General features: G+C 41.6%; 1 protein-coding gene across 2 annotated transcripts in view; it reads right to left on the bottom strand.

The window, feature by feature from the left end:
* The window catches only part of ACACA (acetyl-CoA carboxylase alpha), a 486,736-nt gene that overhangs the window by 41,708 nt on the left and 426,329 nt on the right, over positions 1 to 18,699 (bottom strand). For both annotated transcript variants that reach the window (XM_073666704.1, XM_073666703.1), the window contains exons 51-54: positions 16,936 to 17,113; positions 16,378 to 16,490; positions 4,237 to 4,391; positions 3,976 to 4,146 (exon numbers count right to left, since the gene is read on the bottom strand). In XM_073666704.1, coding sequence (XP_073522805.1) covers positions 3,976 to 4,146; positions 4,237 to 4,391; positions 16,378 to 16,490; positions 16,936 to 17,113 — 617 coding nt within the window. The remainder of the gene's footprint in view (positions 1 to 3,975; positions 4,147 to 4,236; positions 4,392 to 16,377; positions 16,491 to 16,935; positions 17,114 to 18,699) is intronic.

An 18,699-nucleotide genomic window follows, 5' to 3' on the forward strand; every position in this document is an offset into this window, starting at 1 on the left:
AAACAAAAAAGATATTCAAAAAGTAGCGCTCTGCAGTCATACACTGTCATATTCACATGTAGTACAACTATCCATAAAGAGGACCGTACACCAAATTTCTCATGTTGAACTGGATACACGATGTAATAATGGCTGTATATATATATATATATATTTATATATATATATATCTATATATATAATCGTCTTATCCCGTCTGTGTGTCTGTCTGTCCAGGAAATCCCGCGTCGCTCATTGGTCCGGCAGCAGCCAATCAGCGCCGCGGGATTTCTGAAAAAAGATGGCGGCCGTTAGCGGCTCATCTGCGGGACGGAGCTGAGCGGCGATGCAGCCGGGAGATGAGCGCCGCGAGGCGCTCATCTCCCGGCCGGCAACAGCAGAAGGAACCCGACCGCCGGACCCATCCGCGGGACGGAGATGCAGCAGGGAGATGAGCAGCGCGAGGCGCTCATCTCCCGGCCGGTAGCAGCGGATGGACCGCCGGCGTCGCTGACCTCCATGCGGAAGAGAGGAATGGGGAGCGGCGCTGCAGGTCGGGATACTTCTCCTGCGAGCGCCCGCTCATGTCCCGGGTTCTCGCAGCGGAAGTACCCGCACAGGCAGCGGCGCTCCTCGGTCCTCACCAAGACGATTCGATGATTGGTCGCGGTCTTCGGACCCGACCAATCACTGATCTTAGCGCAAAAGTTAAACACCGCTGTGCTGATTGGTCGCCGACGCTGCCCGCGACCAATCACCGATTTGGGCGCCACATTTAAATATCGGCCGCGACCAATCAGCACAGCGGTGTTTAAATCTGGAGCCAAGATCGGTGATTGGTCGCGGCCGATATTTAAATTTTGCGCCAAAATTGCTGATTGGTCGCGGCCGTCAGACGCAACTAATCAGCGACTTTGGGGCCAAATTTAAACCCCGTTCTGCATCGCTCTGCTGATTGGTCGCGGTCGCCGGCCGCGACCAATCAGCAGTATTGTTGCCAAATTTAAACACCTCTTTGCTGATTGGTCGCGGTCGCGACTAATCAGCGATTTTGGTGCCAAATTTAAACACGCTCTCCATTCCTCACTAACACGGTTCGCTGATTGGTCGCGACCGCCGCCCGCGACCAATCAGCGATTTTGGCGGCAAATTTAAACACCGCTCTGCTGATTGGTCGCGGTCGCCGGCCTCGACCAATCAGCAGAGCGATGCAGAGCGGGGTTTAAATTTGGCCCCAAAGTCGCTGATTAGTCGCGTCTGACGGCTGCGACCAATCAACAGAGCGTTGTTTAAATTTTGCGCCAAAATCGCTGATTGGTCGCGGCCGTCAGACGCGACTAATCAGCGACTTTGGGGCCAAATTTAAACCCCGCTCTGCATCGCTCTGCTGATTGGTCGCGGTCGGCGGCCGCGACTAATCAGCGGTATTGGCGCCAAATTTAAACACAGCTCTGCTGATTGGTCGCGACTAATAAGCGATTTTGGCGCCAAATTTAAACACCGCTCTGCATCGCTCTGCTGATTGGTCGCGGTCGCCGGCCGCGACCAATCAGCAGTATTGTTGCCAAATTTAAACACCTCTTTGCTGATTGGTCGCGGTCGCGACTAATCAGCGATTTTGGTGCCAAATTTAAACACGCTCTCCAGTCCTCACTAGCACGGTTCGCAGATTGGTCGCGGCCGCCGCCCGCGACCAATCACCGATATTACCGCCAAATTTAAACACGCTCTCCAGTCCTCACTAGCACGGTTCGCAGATTGGTCGCGGCCGCCGCCCGCGACCAATCACCGATATTACCGCCAAATTTAAACACCGCTTTGCTGATTGGTCGCGGTTGCCGAACGCGACCAATCAGCGATTTGGGCGCCAAATTTAAACGCCGCTCTGCTAATTGCGCCCCGTCGGTCATATACCTATTCTAGAATACCTGATGCGTTCAAATCGGGCCACCATCTAGTATATATATATATATATATATATATATATATATATATATATATATATATATATATACATACACACATATATATATTAGCAATCAAAGTGTTTGACTCCTAATAAGTTAATTTTCTTTAAGTCCATATGGGTGTTATCAGATAGTTTTCGCTGGGGGCGTGTACTTCATCCCTTTTATGATGCTGGGCAACCATAAGCAGGTAGAAGCACATAGGAGAAAGAAGAAGACGCCCCCACCATAGCTTAGAGCAGGTTTCTCAGTCTGTGAGATGTAATGATACAGCTCTCACTTCCTGGTCTAATGTCCTGCATGAGTCAGTGTGTGTGTGTGTGGGGGGGGCAGTGCATCTGAATTTAGCTGTCTTACATTACAAAGCCTTCTATCAGCTCTCCTTCTCTCACAGCACTGTCACCTCTGCTGTACTGCCACTCAGTCACTCTGTCTGTCAAGAGAAGTTTCTTTCTGCTTTGCAGCCACTATTACATCCAGTGTCTATTTCAACATGAAAAATTTGGCGAAAAGTCCTCTTTGAGGCAACGTTCACACGTTGAGTATTTGTGCAGTATTTTACATCAGTATTTGTAAGCCAAAACCAGGAGTGGGTGAAAAATGCAGAAGTGGTACATGTGTTTCTATTATACTTTTCCTCTGATTATTCTATTTCTGATTTAGAAGGACTGCTTGAAGGACTGCTCTTTCTATTAGGCCTAGAATTTCTTGCTCTAGTGCTAATTGTTCTACCTCTGATGACCTCTTGGGGGTTATAACAAAGTTCGGACGGGGAATGGAGTGAAACTGAAATTTTAGCCCTGCTTTTAACAGATCTAAAATCCAAGAGCTGTTTGATATTTTTTCCCAGGCTGGGAGGAAATGAAGAAGTCTCCCCCCACCTGGGGCTGACTCTCATTGAGCGGGTTTCCTGTTGTCGCTGGGGGGCCTGTTAAACATAAATCCTTTGGCTTTTTTCTTCCTATCCTCCCATCTATCCAGGTCTTTGGGGGGTTTCCTGCACATAAATTTTCTGCTCCGAAAGGACTTCCTGAATGAAGTACTAGAGAGGACCGGGAAACGTTTCTTATTATCCCCAGCCTTGTCAAGGATCTCGTCCAGAGTAGGTCCAAATAGGAACTCTCCCTAGCAAGGACTGTAACACAGTTTAGATTTTGTTTGGTGGTCACCCGGCCAGCATTTAAGCCAGAGGGCCCACCTCGCAGCGTTAGAGAAGCCTGCAGCTCTGGCTGCCAGCCTAACATAATTGGCTGATCCATCAGCCAAAAATGCTGCTGCGCCCTTCATTAGTGGGATGGAGCCTAGTATGTTATCCCTGGATGTTTTGTTCTTAAGTTGTGTCTCTAGTTGATCTAGCCAGACCATCAAAGATCTGGCTCTACATGTGGCTGCAACTGCGGGTTTTAACCCTCCCCCTGCGGTCTACTAATCCCTTTTTAGGAAGGTGTCAGCTTTTTGTCCAATGGGTCCTTTAGTACCCCCATGTCTTCAAATGGCAGGGAAAATTATTTATAGGCTTTACCTATTGCCACGTCTAATTTTGGCGCCTTTCCCCAGAATGAGCATACCTACAGTTGAGCGACACCTATTACCTAACATAAGGCAATAATATCGGTCTAGGCCTTTGTGTAGATTTATTTGCAGTAACAGCGCAGTCATCTGCTGAGATTCTCCTATAACCACAATTAGGGTGCGCAACCATAGTTATAATCAGGGTTAGCAGTTAAGGGCCCCCTGAGATGTTTGGACCTCATCCCCACCCCCCGAGCTGAACCCCTAGCTACACCTCTGTTTCAGAGTAAAATATACCTTGCTGTAATGACAGAACCAGTGTCTGATTCATGTTGCCTGTGATTTGGGCACTATAAATCAGGAGTCAGCTGCCCTATAAGAAACCAAACCTTTAGTAAGATTATTACTATGAAAATGTAATTGCTAGTCTTGGCAAAATAGTTAATTATTACACTTGATGTGGTTGGTTTTTAAGAGTGAACTTAAATATACAAATATATGCCGATTACCAGCTTACCTTCACGGTACCTTCTACTTCAACAAACCATCGTCTTAACATTGCTTGAATCTGCCCATCGGTTAACTCTGGGTTTGCAGCATGGATCCTCTTTTTTGCTACATCTTCCAAAAGTAATCGCCGTAACCGCCAGTAAAAAAATGTTCTTGACGTTTTCCATTCAAGAACATCCTGTGAGAAATAAACCAGTAACAAAAATCATATGAGAAAGAAAGAAAGATGGTAAGAGTTACAATAAAAAACTATGAAGGTTTTACTTACAGTTATAACTCCCTTTTCTTGCATTCTACCTGGCGTATCGTGCAGATCTGCAAACTGCACAGCCACTTGGTGGTAAATGGGGATCAGAAATTCTTCTCTTTCCTTAAGCTTGTTTTCCAACTCTTTGCAGTCAGCAGGACTAAGCTCTGGAGTTCCTAAGGTGATCAAATATATCCATAAAGAAAAGCAGCAGGAGAAGACACATTCTAGATTTCAAAACAGAGCTATACTTCGGTCATGGAAGAATAAAAGACACGTCCAGCTTTAATTCAGTTTTAACATAATACTTTTTGTAGAAGATCTGTTAACTGTATTCCATACAGACTTGGGATCAGTGCCATTCATTTTCAGGCCATGGCCTGAGTCATTTAACCTCCTAAAAGCCATTGTCAATAGCAACCATGGTACCCAAGTTTATATAGGGTGAGGGGCTCCCTCTGGTAGAACATTAATGCCCTGCAACAAATTAGATGGTGCCAATGCATTGCGAGGATATGTGCGTGATGGCACAAATTTTGGTTTTCACAAAGTTTGCGGTTTTAGTTTGTTTAGATCTTTTAGTCAGACGTTTCTGTGGTTCATAAGTTTGTAGCCCTTCAGCCACTGGCGATTTTCCGTTTTTTCCTCCCTTTCGTCCAAGAGCCATAACTTTTTTATTTTTCCATCCATATAGCCGTATGAGGGCTTGGTTTTTGTGGGACTTTTGAATGAAATCATCAGTTTTATCATGTTATGCACTGGAAAGTGGGAAAAAAATTCCAAGTGAGTTGTAATGGCCAAAAAAAAGTGCAACTTCACATTATTTTATTTTTGTGTGAGAGGGGGGTTTATTTAGCCGTGTTTACTACAAGGTAAAACTGTCAGGCAATATGATTCTCCATGTCAGAATGATTGCACAGATACCAAACATGGATAGTTTTTTTTGTTTTGTTTTTTAAGTGGTGAAAAAAAAAATGGAAATTTGTAAAAAAAATAAATAAAAATAAAATATTTTTGTTTGTCTCCATTTTCTAAGACCTGTAACGTTTTCAATTTTTGAGATATGAAGCTGAGTGAGGGCTTATTTTTCATGCACTGAGCTGACATTTTTATTGATACCATTTTAGGGTAGATACAATGTTTTGATCAGAAGTTATTGCATTCTAGTGTTACGGTGTCTGAAAAACAGTAATTCTGGTTGTTTGATTTTTTTCTAATTAAGGACCGGATTATGTGTGTATATTTTTTTTTATTTCTTTACTTTTAATGGGCGAAAAGGGGGTGATTTGAACTTTTAAGCTTCTTTTATTTTATTTTTTTCATATTTTTAAAAACATTTTTTTCACTTTTTATTGTACAATACTTTCATTAGGAGACTTGAACATGTGACTGTCTGATCGCTTCTATTATACACAGCAATACCACAGTACTGCTATGTATAGGGTAAATCACGGTGTCCTATAAACACCAGCTACAGGCTGACTTTCACAGGAGAACCATCATGACAAGCATAGGGGTCTTCATCAGATCCCCAGCTGTCATGGCAATCCATTGACGCCCAGCAATCATTTCACGGACGCGCCGATAGGCGCATGGAATGACACGCACCATCTGCCTGTCAAGCATTAAATGCTCTACCTGCGGTCGTTAGACGCAAATAATGACTGAATAACATATTCATCATCTGCCAGATAAGATGCGGGCTTGGCTTGCAAGCCTGCATCAGTCAGGGACCTGGGGCATATGACGTAACTGTACATCATATGTCAGAAAGGGGTTAAGAAATTAACAGCAGCGGGCGAGGATCAGCTCCACTTGCTGCTGTAAGTGGCAGATGCTGGCTGAATAACATAGTTAGTGTCTACCAGCATTAATACATGCTCAGCTCCTGAGCCTGCATCAAAGAAGTGGACCCGACATATGATATAATATTATTTCATATGTTGTAAACGGTTAAAGAGCAACAACTGTATCAAGCTCCAGCTGCTTCTATCACAGGGAGATGCTGGCCATGTATCAGCTAGCATTTCCCTGTTATGACTTGGGCTCAGGTCCTGAGCACGCTGCATAAAAGGGCATGGGACATGTGATGTACTGTTATATCACATGTTGGGACAGGGTTAATCATTTGGGACATCCCCTTTAAACAGGTGTGTACAAGCCAAAGGGGACATATATAAAAAACAGCAGTACTTTAGAAATCCTGATATTTGCCTATATGTTCACAGGTTACATTACAGCCCTTCTCAGTCTTACACACATGCATACAGCAATTACAAGCATATTACCATACTTATATCCAGGGGTTCCCACTTTACCCCCATTTGGAATACTCGCATGAAGCACTCCCGCCAAACTATCACAACTAGCTTTAACATCCCTCTAACTACCCAAAAGCCCAACATATTTATCCCCCCACCACCAGTATATGAACATACAGAAGGGGGCTACTGAGTAGGGGAACTCACAGATGTCACCTTCTGGAGACCTAATCTTCATAGCTATTCGTTAGGCCTAGTTGGAAGGTAGTCACACACATCATGGACCTGCGAGCAACATGTGGCTCTCAACCTACAGATTGGGGACCCCTGACCTAGGAAAAGGTATTTATCAGGACAGAATTTAGGAACTAAATATGAAAGTTCAGTGTTGATGTGGGTGGGGGCACTTTAATCATTAGGTTGTACAATGTATATATCAAGTTCCATAGAAAACTTACAATTAAATCTGGATCCCCACAAATGTAAAAATAGATGCAGATTTTTTTTCTCACTATAATTTTAGCTTGTGCACATTGTTTACAGCTTTTTAGGTAATAAACGGTACATTTTCATATTACTACAGGAACTGTAGTAGCTGAACCTCTGATCTCAACATTAGTTTTCAAAGCACCATAAGATGTGATATCATTTGGCATAAATTGATACGCAGAAAATTCCACTGAGTTTTGGAGTATCATCTTTAATGTTGGAGCAGCTAAAGATTTCACACAGTCCCTTTGTGAACATATTATCATTTTTAAAGATTAGAACATAGTTACTCATATTCCAGTTGTGCCATGGACTGGGCTTCACTACCAGGGCAAATATATGTGAACATACTTGGATGACCACATTTATTTTAAAGCAGATAATAAAAAGAAAATTGCAAGTGCCTGAGTTCAGTGCTATAAACTCCTGTGGTCGGGTAAATGCCTGGAGAGTTGACCTCTATTTAAGACATAAGGAGGTGCTCTACATAAAAACATGCCCCCATCCAAAACAGTTTTTATGCACCATGCACTGAATTTAATATTAGGAATGGAAGATAACACTGTAATTGATGCAGCAGAATGATGCCAGATACAATGGCAGTAAACTACCAGCAGGTTTATAAGTCCTGAGCCACAGATCACATAAATGAGCTGCAGTCTAAGATTAGCAAAAATGCCTAAGGTACTGCAGATGATATCATAGAAATATTGTACCGCTTTTTATAAAATACAATACTACACATATCTACAGCTTATACAAATGGCTTACAGAATGCCGATCCTACTTATTTCCCATTTGAGTCGATTATTCTTTGTATTTCATCTACGCTAATAGACAGCAGAGCAAGTTGATCAAACAAGCTTACTTATGAACTGAGGTGTTATTTACCTCTAATTAAAGTAGTCCATTATGTCACATTTCTACAAGTATGGATCCAAAGTTTATCTAAAAGGGTTATTCCAATCTTCAAAAATTGGTATTGTTGGGTAATGCTTGTAAATACAAGCAATTATGATTCTTAAAATGTTGTTGGTTACATATTAATGATGCAATGTGCATCACTAACAAGCTTTTTTCATTCAAATTGGTGGTAGTATAATGATTTTATAACATTATATATACTTTGTCCTACCTGCTGTATTCAGTCATAGGGGTGCGATTCTCTCATTCATTCAGGGGCGGGCGCCGCATACAGTCACTGCTGGTGCTGCCCATGTATTTGAATATTGCTCCCGGCAAGGTTGTGTCTAGATCGGAGTAGATTTTTTGAGGACCTCGCTCCAGCAACTCCACTGTAGTCACCTTGGCACTAAACCGTCTAGAGTGAGGCTACGGCCAGGTCCTCATAAAATCACCTCCGCTCTGCTCACCTCACTAGTGAGCTGCCTACAGTGGAGGCTAAAATGAGGTCCTCAAATAATCATCTCCAACCTAGACGGCTCCTTGTAGAAGTGGCTAGAATGCAGTTACTGCAGTGTGGGGATGTAACAAGGCCCCGGAATAAATGAGATTACAGGTGGTTTGTTTTATTGAATAGTAATTACGTGTATGTATATATATATATATATATATATATATATATATATCTATCTATCTATATCACTGGAGAACTGTTATAATTTATGCCACTTTTGTCCTGTACATTCTGATGATTCTGTCGGCTGCTCCGTGACTAGCTGAGACTTGTGGACATACAGGAAAATATGAATTCTATCAAAACTGAATAATCAGAGCTATGTGTAATTTTTTATATTACAGAAAACGATAAAAAAACTCACCTTATTATTTAAAAAAAAAATTCACAAAGTGGCCGAGCTTTCTCCCTCTCACCCTTCATTACAGGGGATATCCGTTCCTGTCGTTCAGCTGCCTCTGCTGACGCCACGTCGACAGAGCAGAGGCTTCATTTCTGTTCCACTGTGTATACAGGGCGAGACTGACAACGTCATTCTGATTGACAGCTGGATGCCCACTGTCTAACTGGGGGAGAAGGCTGTCGATCAGAATAAGTCGGACATCATGCGCTCTGCCCCTCAGCAGAGGCAGCTGAATCCCCGACAGGAACGGTCTGTGAGTGTTCTATGCTGGGGAAGAAATCCGCCAGGTACAACAGGCAGGTAGGTAGCAATTACCTGCCTGTTAGTGCTTAGACACACTTTTTGTTTTTCATAAAGTCCTGGATATCCCCTTTAAAGAAGGGTAAGAGGGAGAAAGCTCAGCCACTTGGTGAATTTTTTTTTTAATTAATAAAGTGAGTGTTTTTATTATCGCTTTCTGTAATATAAAAAATGACAGATAGCTCTGATTGTTCAGTTTTGATAGAATTAAAATTTTCCTGTATGTCAACAAGTCTCAGCTAGTGACGGAGCAGCCGACAGAATCATCATAATTGACATCACAAAAGTGGCGTAAATTATAACAGCAGTGTTCTCCAGTGACCCCGTACATTCCTGTAATAATTTGTCACTTCTGTGTTTTACATCATGGTGACTGCCGGGGGCGCTCTTTTACGCCTCTCCCCGCGGAGCTCCGCCCACTCTTCACAATGTTGGTGCTGCTGACTGGACTGTGGACAAATGGGAAGAGTCACATTCTGGCAAAACTCAACAATCAGCAATAAGGGGAATTTTTTATATTACATAAAGCGACAATAAAAATGTAAGTTTCATTAATCAGGAAAAAAAAGAATTTTGCCCAAATCCATAAAATATATAACAGTGTAAAAAAATCATTTTTGATTTGTGATGCTTGCTTCATTAGAAACATGAGCAATTGCATAAAAAAAAGCATAAGAAAAACATTAAAAAGCCAGTAGAGGTGACTAGACAGCAGTGAGTATGAGGATCCTGGAATCAGCGCCATCTAGTGGTGTCAGTGCTGAACTGTCTAGATCGGAGGGGATTTTTTGAGGCCCTCACTCCAGCAACTCCGATCTAGTCTCCTCAGCAGTGAAGCGTCTAGATCGGAGTGGCTAAAGTGAGGAGCACAAAAAATCAACTCTGATCTAGACACTTCACTGCTGAGGAGACTAGATCGTAGTTGCTGGAGTGAGGGCCTCAAAAAATCAACTCCGATCTAGACACAACCTTGCCGGGAGCAGTATTCAAATACATGGGGGGCACCAGCAGTGACTGAATGCTGCGCCCGCCCATGACTGAATGAGAGAATCACACCCCTATGACTGAAAACAGCAGGTAGGACAAAGTATATATAATGTTATAACATCATTATACTACCATCGATTTTAATGAAAAAAGCTTATTAGTGATGCACATTGCATCACTAACAAAGCAATGGGGGCAGTGTACATAGCAACGAGGACGTGACAGGTTCCCTTTAACACTTTTCTTTTGCTTACAGCTTGTTGTCTTGGGGACCGACCACCGCTGCTAGTCAGCAGGACATAAGCAGTGCTTACTACCAACTTTCTATTGAGCTTGTATCCATTGTTCTGGAGCTGGCGCGGATCATCAAAGGGCACTGCTACCTACTAATCCCAGACAACTTCAGAGCAGTGCTTACTAGCTAGACAATAGTGGTGGTCAATCTCCTAGACATCTGCCATGCTGTGACGGTCTGAAGAAAGGGAGAGGGGCATCAAAATGTCCCTGGAACTGGGACCCTAATTTTCCATGTCCCAGGGGTACTCTTGATGGTAGAAAGGCCTGGGTCTCCAACCTTACTATGCTCCTGTAAAACCCTAATCTGTCCACTCCCACACCTCATGAGGCATGAGACGGAAATGTAAAGGAAACCATACACAAAAACAGACAGGTGATAACTGAAAATCACTATCATGCAAAACACTCACCAGAAAAAGGGAGGAAAAGGGAGCAAACCAAATAGGAATGAGGACAAGGAGATAAACTCACACAAACTTACTGCACACAGAACTCTCCAATAACTACTACCAACTCCAACTACACAGCACTGCGCTTTCCAGGAAGAAGATGCTTTCACCGGCAAGGGAGAAACACCTAGAGCCAGGATATATATAGGGAGATGAGAGGATGTCAGCAGCTACAGCTGTGATCAACCACCTGTATGTTGCCAGCCAGCATGGAAAGAGTACTTAACCCTTTCAGCACGATGGAAAGGAAAATTATTTAAAATAGGACACGAATCACACCAGTCTCAAGAGGACCTGCGATTCATTACCCGTTGTGACCTTCTAAGTCCAGATCTCCCAAGAGGATGTGACACCCTCGTGACAACAACAAGATGTAAACAAAAGCGTTAATAGCCCAAATATGGCTGCAAAATTTTAATGTCCAACAATATCCATCTGTGAAGATAGGAATACCAGTTTTAATGACGCTCTGTCACCAGGTGTAAAGTGGTTAGTTTAAGCTCTTGTGTTATTCCGGCTTCTCCCCTGAGTAACCTCACAGTCAAAGAGAGAAGGGCATTTTTATTTAGTGCTAGTTTTTGTGGTCTTTACCAACTTTACTTACAGGATTCTCTGGGGGTGGGGGTGTGTATTTAGGCTGCTCTGAATAATTACCCTGTAAGCGATGCCCTATTGGTAAAGATCATAAAAAATTAGAAATAAATAATAAGGCCCTCAGCCCTAGAACTGTGTGGCGAATTTATACAAACTAAAAAAGAATACTGGGGGGAGCAGCGGGAATAAAATAAGATAAAAAACTGTCCACTTGTGACCTGGTGACAGGTCCTACTTATATAAGGTCATAGCAGCTTAGCATAAAAGCAACAAACTAGCTGAAGCTGAATTAGCCTTTCCTCCACTAAAGGGGACAACATTTACCAGTTACATTTATTAGTGTTTCTCAAAACAGTCATCTGCAACTTATACTGTAAGGAAAGCATTGCAGCTAAATATCGCTCAAAACTATGGCCTGTTACTGGCCGCGAAGTACATGAATATAAATATTTTATGTGCAGCAATAGGAAACCCCATATGTGCACTTAGCGCAAAAGGTGTTAGTCATTTAGTCATTAAATCAAGACCTAAAGGTAACAGAAATAAAAAAGTACATCAAGCTGCTAGGTTGGTAAGCACAGTCATGGTATGTGTCAGGAAATAAAAAAAAGGCATGTGTAAACACGCTCTAATCATTAATGTTTGCTATCCTTAGTTAGTTTACATTCTATGATAAATTAGCATTAGAAGAGCAGTAAATTCCATGCTCCCAGTTCTACTGTAAAAATAAAAATAAATTCAGAAAAAGTATATGAAAAATACAAAATCTCCCACTGACTTTCATAAAGATAATCTCCTAGGGTAATAGAGTCTGAGGGGTTAAAGAAGGCAGTGAACCCCTGGTTAATGATAGAAATTCAGCAGGCAGCATATGATAAATGGAGCTCTCCCCATTTCTGCTGAAGTCAGCATGAACCGTGACCCCACGGCTTGTTTGTGGCAAATGGAGTGCGTGAAATATCAAGGGGCAGTGATCCAGAAGAAGACCAACTTTGACAAATTTTAAATTGGCCAGAAAGAAAAATCTGAAAAAATGCATTACCCTGTATTCTACAATCTTTCCTCCATTCAACTGTACTGAATAAGTAGCCGAACAATATGAGAAAACAAATGAGTTGGTAAGCAATTTTGGATAGCTTACAGAAGATGTTTATCTATGGCACGAGACTCGCTTAATTCTCTCTAGTCATTCATAAACATATGCCTTCATGAAAATGGGTCTAATATTCTAATGTCTTCAAAGCTTGTTTAATAATGAAGACACAGAATCAAACAGTGAACCTCAAGAGCAAGGAACGGGAGGGCAAGAGAATAGTGTGAGAAATTAGGGAGGAAGAAAAGGGCTTGTGAAAAAAGCAGGAACACTGGAAAAACATGATTGCAGCCAAATATCAAGGCAAGAAAGCAGCAATCAGGAATCTGCATACCCATTTGGATATAAGCACACGTATATTCAATACCCCAAGTTATACATTAGTTACCATAGACCAGCATTTCCTAGGCAGTTCGAGCCTTCTGCATATGGAAATACATCTCTCCTTCTCTCAGGTAATCAGAACTTTTACATTGAGCAGTGTTATATGGGTTTCATTGCTAAAAAAGTGTCAAAACTCATTATTTCCATAGAGTCATTTTTGTCGTCTCAGGCTGTGCTGAAGGTTCTTAAAAATGTTGTGAATGCGTGCACAGCCTGCTACTCCCTCGATTCCTCACAGCTTCTCAATAATGTGGTGACGTAAAAGAAGAAGGTAATCTGTCATCCTATAGGTTATAAATGCCATGGTGACAAAGTCAAAGTTAAAGGAGTATCCCCATGTTCAAGATTCTATCCCAATATCTAGTTGGTGTAATAATAATAATAATAATATTATTAGCAAATACCTCCAATTTGAAATGTAGTATAGTTTTTCTGATTTGCTATGTCGCTTACCCCATGTGCAGGGCATTGCAGTAGTTTAGGTATCCATAGTTACGACCACTCATATAGTAACAGCTAGTTAACTGTTAGTGGTCGTAACCATGGATACTTAAGCTACGGGGTAAGCGACATAGTGAATCAGAAGAACTATACTACATTTCTAATTGGATGTATTTGCTAATATTATTATTACTACACTTACTACACATTGGAAAAAGATCTTAGAGATGGGAATACCACTTTAAACTAAAGAACAACAAAGCAGTTTACTGTCATGTGTAAAATGGGATACTTGGTGGCACGTGAATTACTGTGGATATGTCATAAAAGTACACAATGGAAAGACTCCTTGAAATTTAGTGCCTTTTTAATAGAAGGAATCCTGCTGATGCAACCTTCAACAGGCAGCATACATCTTAATTACAAGGGATGCAATGGGCGTGATGTATGGAACTGTTTGCATGCAGTAGCATATTTTAGTCTATATGCATGGTGTATACATTGAGAATTGATCCCAGTGTACAGCGGCATGTAAAAGTTTGGGCACCCCTGGTCAAAATTACTGGTAAGTTGAAGATGAAATGACCTCTAAAAGGGCTTAAGTTAAAGATGACACATTTCCTTTATATTTCATCTTTTGCATTTTAAAAATTACAACAAGGAAAATGGGCTGATGCAAAAGTTTGGGCACCTTACATGGTTAGTACATAGTAGCACCCCTATTTGAAAGTATCACAACTTGTAAACGCTTTTTGTAGCCAGCCAAACATCTTTCAGTTCTTGTTTGATGGATTTTCATCCATTCTTCCTTGGAAAATTCTTCCAGTTCTATGAGATTCCTGGGTCGTCTTGCATGCACTGCTATTTTGAGGTCTAACCACAAATTTTCAATGATGTTCAGATCACTGGACTGTGAGGGCCATTGTAAAATCTCCAGCTTGAGCGTTTTGAGGTAGTCTATTGTGGATTTTAACGTGTGTTTAGGTTCATTATCCATTTATAGAAGCCATCCTCTTATCAACTTCAGCTTTTTTTTACAGATGGTGTTATGTTTGCATGAAGAATTTGTTGAAATTTCATTGAATCCATTCTTCCCCCTACCCGTGAAATGGTCCCTGTGCCATTGGCTGCAACACAACCCAAAAGCATGATTGATCCATCCCCATGCTTAATGGTTGGCAAGATGTTATTTTCCTGAAATTCTGTGCCCTTTTTTCTACACACATACCTTTGATCATTGTGGCCAAATAGTTCTATTTTAACCTCATCAGTCTTACATGACTTGTTTCCAAAATGCATCAGGCTTTTTTTAGATGTTCTTTTGCATACTTCCAACGCTGAATTTTATGGTGAAGACGCAGGAGAGGTGTTCTTCTCATGACTCTTCCATGAAGGTCATATTTGTGCAGGTGTAAGGCTATGTGCCCACAATGCAGAAATGCTCCGGATTTTTCCTGAGCGTTTCTGCATCTCCCTGGCAGAAAAAACGCATGCAGATTTTACATGCGTTTTTCCTGCCAGGGACAAGCGGAAATGAAGCGTTTTCACATGCGTTTCCGCATGCGGGTTGTCAAGCGCTTTCCAAGCGATTTTAGCATCACTTGGAAAGTGCTTGACAACTTGGTCACACTATATAAATCCAGCATGGATTTACATAGTGTGACCGAAAGAGTGGCAGCTTGCGGTAGACTAAAAGGACCTGCCATGACGTCATTTAATCATGTGACGGGTCACGCAACCGCCGACGTCAGCGGTTGCGTGACCCGTCACATGACTAAATGACGTCACCGCAGGTCCTTTAAGTCTACCGCGAGCTGCTGGCAAGCCAGGACAAGGACACCGGGGGCCATCAGAAGGCAAGTATAATGTATATTTTTAATTTTATTCTTTTTTTTACAGGTACTATGGTACCGGGTCTGGAGGAGAGTCTCCTCTTCTCCAAACCCGGGTACCATCCGCACATTGAACCGCATGTTATCCGCGTGTACAGATGCAGTGATGCGGATGTCATGCGGTCCAATGCAAGTCAATGGCAGCGAAAACGCAGCGATTCTGCAAAATAATTGGTAGTGCTGCGGATTTTTCCGCAATGATAATCTGCACAGCACATGCGGATTATGATTGGGGAACATGGCAGACCTTCTACCAAGCGGTTTTTAAGCGTTTCTGCAGCGGAATTGCCGCTGCGGAAACACTTAAAAAACGCATAGTGGGCACACAGCCTAACAGTGTACCACAACTCCAGAGTCTGCAAAATCTTTCTGAAGGTCTTTTGCAGTCAAGCGGGGGTTCCGATTTGCCTCTACAGCAATCCTACCAGCAGTTCTCACTGAAATTTTGCTGGGTCTGGAAGAGACCTTATCTTGACTTCCACTGTTCCTCTTAACTGCCATTTCTTAATTACATATCGAACTGAGGAAAGGGCAACTTGAAAACACTCTGCTGTCTTCTTATAGCCTTCTCCTGCTTTCTGGGCCTCCAACATTTTCATTTTCAGAGTGCGAGGTGGCTGCATAGAAGAACCAAAGGCTGCTGTTTTTTGGCACAAGGTTAGAGTAGGCTAGGTTCTTATAAAGATGAGAAACTTGCATCACCTGGTCTTTCCTAACGATGATAGTGAACAAGCCATGACCCTAGTAGGCTAATTATGGTCTGAAACCTTGGTCAAAGTTATCTGAGCACAAAAATCTCCAAGAGTGCCCAAACTTTTGCATCGGCCCATTTTCCTTTTGTAAAAAATTAAATGTATTTATTTTTTTATTTGGCCTAAAATACAAAGGAAATGTGTCATCTTTAACTTTAGGCTTTTTAGATATCATTTCATCTTCAACTTGCTTAACTGTTCACAATAACAGTAATTATAACTAGGGGTGCCCTAACTTTTACATGCCACTGTATACGATGGCTGTAGGGTTTAAAATAAAATAAAAATCTGAGCCTTGAAGTTGCTTCAGGAAGACTTGCCCTTAGTTCATTTTAAGTGTGGGCTGACTAACCTTTGTGACATCACAACGATGGACTGTGACTTTAAAATGATCAGCACTCACCTAACCTCTCCGCCAGGTGAATGTAAACTGGATCCACTCTCCTCATTGTCTTTACCAAATCTTTTCTCCTGAACCTTATTTCAACAGTACCTTCGGGTTCCAAAACCCCACCTCTGCAGGAAAAAATAATGTTACATGAAGCTACATAAATGTATGTCGCATACACACTTATTTTAGGTAAAATAAATCTCATAGAATGTGACCGAATGTTCTCGGGATATCATCATTGTGTTGTTTATATGGCAGAACAACACTCTTAGGGTGAAACTGTTTGCTTAAGATGACAAATTATTCTGAAGGTGCCCTAGAAGGAAGGCTTACAATGTACAGGATGATATCCTTGTTTATAAAGTAGAAAGTTTCTTGTTGCCAGAAGCGAATGTTGCTCATGAAGGACTAAAATAAGAATAGAATGAAACGGTCATCATTCAACACTGCTATATAACCACAGCAAGCACCGCAATGTCTATTCCTGGCACCGCAGCCAGAGGTAGAAAGCAGGGAAGCTACTACTACAAAAACTAAAAGCACACATACATTCACATTAAAAGGCATTACCTGCTCTCTTTGTCAGCATACATTTCCATGTGCCTTGGGTTAATTGTGGAATCAATCACTACCCATGATCCTCCTCTCAGTTCAGCTTGAGGGGGTATGTACACCAGCACAGGCTGCTGGTATTCACGTAAGCCATCAACAATGTATGCTCCAAACTTCAGGACTTGATCATACATATCTGTGGATAAAAAGGCTCTGGTATTACTTTTATAGGAAAAGTAAATAATAGAATTTTAGCCCAAATTAACTTTCCGCAGTACAACCGTTAGCTAACTGTAACATGGAATCAATAGAATCAGCCATCTAACCGGCAAAGTGCTTTATAGGGTAATCTCTATATTACACTGTTTGCACAATTATTAGGCAATTTGTATTTTTGATGATTAATTTTATTATTGAACAACTAAGTGGTCAGTCAATCCAAATGGTTAATAATCCTGAAACCTGAATATTTAAAAATGTAAACGTGACATTTTGTCTTAGTAGGGTATCTGTGTGTGCACCTTAATTTTTTATTTTAATCTGTTAAGAGTGAAAATAACCAAGCAATAGTGTTGAGCAAGCGTGCTAGTTTAACCCTTTAAACAAGCACGCTCAGGTACTCCGCGGGTGATTCGCAGCTTCTGATGCATGCATAGAAGACATGTAATTTCTAGAGATCCCATCCACTATCCTGTAACATCTGGACGTTGTGAGTTTGACGTTGTATAAACATGCAGCGTCAAACCCGCAGCGGCTCCTGATCGAGGCCACGTACCCAAACTCACATCAATGACAGCATGTCAATTTCTATAGCGGACACGCTAGTCTCCGCTACAAATTTTGACCGATTGAAGTGTCATTATATGCGGTAGATTCACATGAACACCGCGTTTTGGACGCAGCAATAATGTGCTGCATCCAAAGCGCTGCTGAGTGCTGTTTGTGAGGACGTAGCGGATAAAAAACAGCTGTGAGCTGTTAATAATGGCCAGGGACCATGTTTGCAAATGGCACCTTCCTAGACTAAAAATAGCAGCTCACAGCTGCCGCATAAATTACATGAATGGGAATGCTAATGAGATTGGGTGAATAGGATCAGCTGACACCTACCTCTTTTGTTTGGTAATTACAAGGTGTCAATCAGACCCTTTCATGACCAAACCTAATTAACAAAAAGTAAAGAGTTAAATAAACACACAGACACAGAGCAAACACTTTATTTGAAATACAACAGACACATTCTTTAATCATTTAAATTAACCAATATACTGACCCCAGTTCTGACGGTAATCCAAGGGTTTAAGCAATGTCCCACCAAATAACTAAATTTAGCTCCAAAAAGCATTCATTGATGTACAAAAATGCTCCAAAAAAAAGCTTCAAAAACCGCATAAAAAAACGCGTCAAAACTGCGCGTCTTTTACGCAGCGTTTTTCCTGCCAAGGAGATGCAGAAATGCTCAGGAAATTTCTGCTTCAAATCCTGATTGTGCTCACACAGCCTTAAAGTGATTTAATTTAAACAGAACCTGTCATCATCGCACCTGCCCCAATGGTCGTGGAATTTGTATATTTAATGGAATAAAAATGTTAAACAATTATTGTCTATTATTGGATTTTATACTACATATACTTCATGGAACACTGTTTTGTTTTTAATATAGGGATACTGGGCACTACCTATTGATCAGGAATGTCCACTCTGATTTACTGTTTATATGAGGACAGTCACCTTTGCCTGGCACTAGAGGAGTGCTATTTTGCATACTTTTCTCAAGAAGTT

This window comes from Phyllobates terribilis, unplaced genomic scaffold, assembly GCF_046119375.1.
Source record: "Phyllobates terribilis strain yellow unplaced genomic scaffold, ASM4611937v1 Scaffold_2__4_contigs__length_985480577, whole genome shotgun sequence".
NCBI lineage: Eukaryota > Metazoa > Chordata > Amphibia > Anura > Dendrobatidae > Phyllobates > Phyllobates terribilis.